At 36.3% G+C, this 8,156-nt stretch overlaps 1 protein-coding gene across 1 annotated transcript; it reads left to right on the top strand.

Annotated features, from left to right (window-relative positions):
- Window positions 1-2,596: 2,596 nt before the first annotated feature.
- On the top strand, window positions 2,597-7,729 carry LOC129949056 (uncharacterized). The gene has a single exon (XM_056060264.1). It carries the CDS (start codon window positions 2,597-2,599, stop codon window positions 7,727-7,729), a length of 5,133 nt encoding a protein of 1,710 aa, XP_055916239.1.
- The last annotated feature ends 427 nt before the right edge of the window (window positions 7,730-8,156 follow it).

Raw genomic sequence — 8,156 nt, 5'->3', positions numbered from 1 at the left:
TTTCTTGATCTGGCTCTCTTTGGTCATCAGTGCGGTTAGCACGTGAGGTAGCTCTTCGCACATTTGATTGACTGCGACGACCTTATTCTGGTCGTCTGGTCTTCGGCATCATACCTAACGTAACAAATATAGACAATATTTCGCTTTTATTTATTTTCAAAACGCGACATTAGATCCTCCAAAGCGCACGCGAAGACTGTTTTCATAGATAAGATTGAATTTGAACTTTATGCAGCGGTTAGAAACACACCTTAATTGCTTAGGCAACAGTGTGCAGTTATAATTTAATATGAAATTTATTGAATAGCAATAAAGTTCAAATTGACTCTAGAAAACGTTTGTATGGGAAATAGAAAAGAGCTGTTTTTAGAGTTTTTCCGGAAATTATTCGATTTTTTCTCGCCTTTTAAACCTTCCCCAGACTTCCACGAACATTTCAAGATGAAGATAAGATGAATCCGTTCAACCGTTCTCGAGTTTTAGTGTGACTTACGAACAGCAATTTATTTTTATATATATACGAGTATTGTTGGAACTCAAATCATCATAAATTACTTTATTTTTGAATTAAATTTTGAATAATTAACTTACTCTTAAATTGAATAAATTCTACTACTTTTATTACATTTATTTTTGAATTTGGCGCTTCATTTATACCATTCGCCATAATAACTTATTGTTGAATTCGCCTTAAAAATGTTACTTAAAAATAACGTAATTTCTCTCTCTAAAAATCTGCAATAAAATGTATGTATAAATAGAAGCTTTCAACTTTAATAAAATCTCTTTTCTTGTTCAAAAACCCTTAGGGGAAAAATCGCTGCATTTTCATTTCGTCGTTCGCTACAAGTTTATAGTTTCGCTTTTATAGTATATCGGCTATAATATAGTAATTTAAAAGTTATAGGATCTAAAGTAATTTCGCTTAATTTATCTCAACCAGGATCTACCTATCTTTTTCATAGAAAAGACAAAATAGAGTTCCCAGGTTGACGGTCAAAGTTGTTTGATCGTACATTTTTGGCGCCCAAACGTGTTTAAAGTAGTAATCCACATAAATTCCTATACAAAATTTAAAAAGAAATAAATTCTGTGTGAAAACTTATATATATCTTGCACTAAAAGTGACTATAAAAACTATAAACTTAATCAAAAAACTATAAATTAGTGCATTAAAAGTGAAAATTTCATCGGTTACGTCGCGCTATCGGTTTCGTGTCGCGAGTGCATGGTGTTGGTGCTAAAATCCAGGAGAAAGGAGAACAAAATCCAAGGAGAAAACTCTCATCAATCATCCCAGAAGAAGACGAACCAGCAGGTTAAAAAGCCAGAGAAAATTGTGGGAAATAAGTATAAAAATTCCCACCCAGGTATGTCCGGTCTGAATTTTATTCAAATGTGCGTTGTTCCAGCATCATAATTCATAATTTTAAAGCTAATTACAACATAAAAGCTAAATAAAAAAAAAAAAAAAAAAAAAAAAACGCACATTCGACATACAAAAAAGACCATTAACTTGCTATTACCTAAATCTTCAAATGTACATTATATATATATCTAAACTATATACATACATAAAATATATTCTAACTATATTTAAATAAAACTATGAACAACATATCCTGCTTTATAAATAAATTTCATAAATAAATATTTAAATATAAAACTACATAAACTAAATAACATATATCGAACATAAATTCATTCGCTAACCATAATCAGCATCCGCATAATTTATGGTGCTTTCATCACGTAAAAATTGATAAAATCCACAAAAGTGTAATTACGATCCACTTTTGGGCGAAACACACACACACATTCACACAATATTAAAAAGCTTTCGTTTCCAACATATTTTCGAAAACTAACCCATTGACGCACTCACCACACCATTGCATAATATCGTTTCGCTCTATTCGCTCGTTCTCTCGTTACTTACAATCCACAAATAGGATCCATAGTATACACACCTGATTTCGATTTCAGTGCACAGATCAACATTTCGGCACACAACATCATTGATTTCATTTATCGCTTTGCTCTATTCGCTCGTACTCTCTTATCGTAGCCACATAACATCTCCATGGTATACACACCTGATTCGATTTCAACTTGATATCAGTGCATCGATCTTCATTTCGCTAATACATCATCACCCAGGTCGTCAACGTTGTCATCATCGTCATCATCGCCATCATCGTCGTCGTCGGGGGAGATTTTTGCTTCATGATCAATTCACTGATAGAGCTTTTTTGAATAGCATTTTTTTGTCGTTGAAATGCATTAAACAACTTTTGCCTTTTCGTAGGTTTAACCTTCAATGCTTTGAAAAGAAATTCTTAGTACAGAATAAATTCGCTTGTTAAAATTGGATTTTGGATTAATCTCAATTCTCACAATCTATCTTTGAATTCAACTCGCCGTGAGATTTTATTTGTTGGGACAGTTTTTTGTTGGGAAATTTTATTCTTTACAACAGGGTTGCCACCTAGCATTTTTGATTTGTTGAATAAATTTAATTGAATTTTCAATAAATTATAATCGTTTTTGTTTTACTGTCGCTGTTTAAAGAATAATAGAAAATTAAAAATCTAAAATGGCTGAACCAACACTTGATGAATTAAAACAACAACGAGCTTCTACTAAAGGAAGTATATCTCGGATAAAGAATATCGTGGAATCCAATTCTAACGCCCTAACTTCAACTGAACTTGAATGTCGTCTAGGAATTTTGGAGTCGTATTTTAAACAAATATTAGCATATCAAACCAAAATAGAAGTTTTATTACCAACAGATACTAGTAGAGGTGAAATAGAAGATTTGTACATCACCGCAAAAACTAAAATTCTTTCGCTTTTGGGTACTGGTAGACGAAGTAGTATCACAGACATGACAGTTTCTACTGTCCCACATACAATTAGTCATCTTCCAAAACAACGTTTACCAAAGTTTAGTGGAAGATATTCAGACTATAAAAATTTTATAAATTCGTACAACTATTTGGTAGAAAATGATTTAAGTTTGACAAAAATAGAAAAATTTAATTACTTGCTTTCTTGTTTGAGTGATCAAGCTCTTGGCACAGTTAAGGCTTTTCAAGTCACGGAAGCCAATTATCCCAAGGCACTTCTTAGTTTGAAAGAGCGCTATGATAATGATTGCCTCATTTTCTTAGAATATATCTCACAGCTGATCGAATTACCTAAGGTTCAAAAAGCTTCTTCTGTTTCTCTACGGAGCTTGGTAGACAATATTTCGGCGTTGATTAGTTCGCTACTTTCTATAGGATCGCATGAGAATATTTGTAACGCAATAATAATTCATATTGCGATGTCGAAGGTTGACACAGATACACAATCGAAGTGGGATGAACAACTGGACTATAAGAAGTTGCCGGATTGGAAGGATTGTGCAAGCATACTCAATAAACGGTGCCAATATTTGGAAGCAAGAGATAGCAAGCAGATTCGTTCGGAACAATGCGTGAAGACATTCAACAAACATTCATCAACAAAGCCAACAATAGTAAATCCTCATCGCCCACAAACTTCGCTTGCTGCAAACCAACGATCCTGTATCTTATGTCGAGACCTTAACCATTCAATTACAAATTGTAAAAAATTTCTTGAGCTTTCGGTTATGGATAGATTTTGGAAAACCAAAAAACTAGGCTTGTGTCTGAATTGTTTAGGGAAGGGTCATAGTGTATTAAGATGTCCATCGTCTTATAAGTGCAAGACTTGCAAACAAGCACATCATAGCCTTTTGCATAGGACTCAACCTGCAGACACCAATTCTGGTATTAATCCTCCCTCAGATACATCTGGTCAAAGCACATCAGCTGCAACTCATTCCGCAATGGAAAAAGAGCAAGTTCCTGAAGCACAAGTTATTTTAGCAACAGCATTAGTTCTTATCAAGGACTCATCGGAAGGCTTTCAACTCGGTAGGGTTCTACTAGATTCTGGTTCACAAGTCAATTTTATTAATGAAAAGTTCGCCAATTCACTTGGTCTAAGGAAACATCGTAAGAATGTTGACATCGTCGGAATAGGAGTGACTGAAACAAAAATAAAATATCAAACTCAATCAACAATCCGTTCACGATATAGCAACTTTGAAATTTCTCTCGAGTTTTTAGTTGCACCTTCCATCACTGGGTATCAGCCTGAAGCATCTCTCAATGTAAGCAGTTGGAATCTACCTTCTAATTTAGAGCTTGCTGATGAGAATTTTAATCAACCGTCACAAATCGATTTATTATTAGGGGCTGAAGCTTTCTTCGATTTATTAGAATCAGGTCAGATAAAACTCGGAGAGGGTCTTCCATCATTGCAACAAACTGCATTAGGATGGATTGTATCTGGAAGATACAAATCAAAATACAACACTACAAAGAAAGCATCGTGCGTAGCCAATACACTTGAAGTTGGTCTTGATAAATATTTTGAAAAATTCTTTGAATTTGAAGAAATTCAAGGTCTACGGTCAATATGGTCTGAAGAGCAGAATGAATGCGAAAAGCATTTCATAGACACAATTAAGGTGCTTCCTAGCGGTCGGCTTATGGTACAACTACCTTTCAAAAAACATCCTAGCTGTCTTGGAGGCTCTTACGATATTGCTTTTAGAAGATTTTTGTCGCTTGAGCGTAGGTTATCCAAAAATGCATCAATAAAAAGTCAATATTCTGATTTCTTAAAAGAATACGAACGTTTAGGTCACATGTCTCTAGTTCCCAATCCAAACCTTGATGAAGATCATTATTATCTTCCGCATCAATATGTATTAAGGCCTGATAGCGTATCAACAAAGTTACGTGTAGTCTTCGACGCATCTTGTCGCACATCATCACAAATTTCTTTAAATGGAATACTAATGGTGGGTCCTACTATACAGGATGAGCTTTTGATTATTTTGCTACGTTTTAGACTTTATCGATACGCGCTAACTGCAGATATCGTTAAGATGTATAGGCAATTCCTTGTGCATCCATCGGATAGGAAATTCCAATTCATCTTATGGAGAGAAAACGAACATACCCCAATACAAACTTACCAGCTCAATACCATAACTTACGGCACATCATCTGCACCCTTTTTAGCAATTCGCTGTCTTCAGTATTTGGCTGAAATTAACGTCGAACGTTTTAGTCAAGGTGCTGCTGTTCTTAAGTCGGACTTTTACGTTGATGACATGCTAACTGGGGCAGACGACTTGGATACTCTTTGTCAAAAACGGAATGAAGTCGTTTCAATTTTGAGTACAGCTGGCTTAGAACTTTCGAAGTGGAACAGCAATCATATCGCTTTAATTGAAGAAGCTACACCAAAGGACATCAAATTGACTGAATCCAATCTCACCAGTACGTTAGGTATTTCTTGGAACCCTCGTGCTGATGAATTCATTTTTTCATACAAACCTAATCGGGTCTATACAAAATACACAAAAAGATCTATTCTCTCGCTTTCGTCGTCTCTTTTTGATCCAATGGGCTTGCTTAGTCCAATAATTATCCGGGCTAAGATACTGCTACAACAGCTTTGGATAGAAAAATTCGATTGGGACGAAAATATTTCTCCAAATCTCGAGACAGAGTGGCGTCAATTCATGACAGATCTCAACTCAATTCAAAATCTTCCAATTCCTCGATACGTTTTTCTAGAAAACAATATCAGATTCCAGATACATGGGTTCGCAGACGCATCTATGAAAGGGTATGGCTGCTGCATTTATCTGCGGAGCATTGACAATAGTGGGTCCGTAGGAGTGAAACTTTTAGTCGCCAAATCCAGAGTTGCTCCTGCAAAGAAGAGAACACTTCCCCGCCTAGAGCTCTGCGCAGCACATCTCTTATCCAAACTTTGGGTAACAATACAAAGGGTCATCGTCAAGCACTACAATGAAACTTACTTTTGGACTGATTCGTCAATAGTTCTGCACTGGATATCCACACATTCTTCGAAGCTAAATACTTTCGTTGGTAATAGAGTAGCTGAAATCCAGGACACAACAAAGGAGGTGGTCTGGAAACATGTTCCAACTTCTGACAATCCAGCAGATATAGTTTCTCGAGGATGTACAGCGGAAGAGCTTAAAAGTTCAATTTGGTTCAGGGGTCCAGATTTCTTGATCGAGGATGAAGAAAGGTGGCCATGTTCATTAGGAGCTTCTCCTCCTCCAGAAGATTTATTGCTAGAACACAGGAAAACTGTTTTAGTTTGTCAAAAAGACAAAAACTATTATCTCAATTTAATTGAAAAGGTTAGCTCGTACACCAAAGTTTTGAGAATCTTTGCTTACGTAAAAAGATATCTCAATTTACGATTACTGAGGATTCCATTCCCAGGTCGATACCTTACAGCTGGGGAGTTAGATTATTCGTTACTCACCATAGTTAATGTCATACAAATGGAGTATTTTGCGAAGGAGATCCAGGCAGTAAAATCAAACTCAAAACTTCAAGGATCGACAAAATGGTTATGTCCTTTTATCGAGGACAGAAATGGTCTTTTGTTGTTGAGAGTAGGTGGCAGATTGAAACATGCTGACATTCCAGAGGAAAACAAACATCCGATGTTGCTTCCAAAAGATTGCAATTTCAGCAAAGAACTTATTCGACATTTGCACTATTCTAACTACCATGCAGGTCCAAAGGCTCTTGTGGCGCTAACGAGACAAAGATTTTGGATCATCAATGTTCGACAGTTGGCACGCAGCGTTATTCGAAGGTGCACTCATTGTGCAAGATATCGACCGAAGTTATATGACCAAGTAATGGGAGATTTGCCTGCAGAAAGATTAACATCTTCACGTCCATTTTTATGCTGTGGGGTTGATTTCTGTGGTCCTATTTACACATACTACAAAATCAGGGGGAAGGTGCCTTATAAAACCTATGTGGCAGTTTTTGTCTGCTTCGCTTCGAAAGCGGTTCACTTAGAAGCTGTATCAGACCTTTCAGCAGACGCTTTTATAGGAGCATTAAAAAGAATGATAGGTCGTAGAGGTATTCCCAAAGACATCCACTGTGACAACGCGACAAATTTTGTTGGCGCACAGTCAAAACTAAGCGAGTTGCGAGATATGTTGTTCAAAAAATCCAACCAAGAAAATCTCATTAATTATTGTACTAATTCCAATATAAATTTTCATTTTATACCCCCCAGGGCACCCAATTTTGGTGGAATTTGGGAAGCTGCAGTTAAAGTCGCTAAGGGTCATTTGTATCGCAGCCTTGGAAACGCCAAATTGTCATTCGAAGAGCTGTCAACTGCACTTGTCGAGATTGAGGCCATCATGAATTCGAGGCCTATTACTTCTATATCAACAGATCCAAACGACTTCGAAGCCCTAACACCAGCACATCTCCTGATCGGGTCCTCTCTCAAGGCGATTCCCGAACTATTGACTGAGGTATCCGACATAAGCTATCTCGAAAGGTGGCGGCGAATTAACGCTGTCAAAACTCATTTCTGGAAGCGATGGTCCAACGAGTACGTCACTGAACTGCAAGGTCGTGGAAAGTGGACAACATCAAGTCCAAATATCGCTATCGGCAGCTTGGTCATCATTCACGAAGACAATTTACCACCCCAAAAATGGCTCTTGGGAAGAGTCACCAAAGTCATCGAAGGTCCTGATGGGCGAGTAAGAGTCGCCGATGTTAAAACTCAACGAGGAACATTTCGAAGACCTATTCGCAAATTGGCGGCGATTCCGTCTTGAAAGGTGATCCTTTCAAAGGGGGCGGAATGTTGGAACTCAAATCATCATAAATTACTTTATTTTTGAATTAAATTTTGAATAATTAACTTACTCTTAAATTGAATAAATTCTACTACTTTTATTACATTTATTTTTGAATTTGGCGCTTCATTTATACCATTCGCCATAATAACTTATTGTTGAATTCGCCTTAAAAATGTTACTTAAAAATAACGTAATTTCTCTCTCTAAAAATCTGCAATAAAATGTATGTATAAATAGAAGCTTTCAACTTTAATAAAATCTCTTTTCTTGTTCAAAAACCCTTAGGGGAAAAATCGCTGCATTTTCATTTCGTCGTTCGCTACAAGTTTATAGTTTCGCTTTTATAGTATATCGGCTATAATATAGTAATTTAAAAGTTATAGGATCTAAAGTAATTTCGCTT

The sequence above is a fragment of the Eupeodes corollae genome, chromosome 3 (genome assembly GCF_945859685.1).
Source record: "Eupeodes corollae chromosome 3, idEupCoro1.1, whole genome shotgun sequence".
NCBI lineage: Eukaryota > Metazoa > Arthropoda > Insecta > Diptera > Syrphidae > Eupeodes > Eupeodes corollae.
This window is presented reverse-complemented; position numbering and strand designations above follow the sequence as displayed.

What these genes read in the sequence shown, in the direction of transcription:
- LOC129949056 (XM_056060264.1), top strand. Translation starts at nt 2,597, where the DNA reads ATGGCTGAACCAACACTTGATGAATTAAAACAACAACGAGCTTCTACT.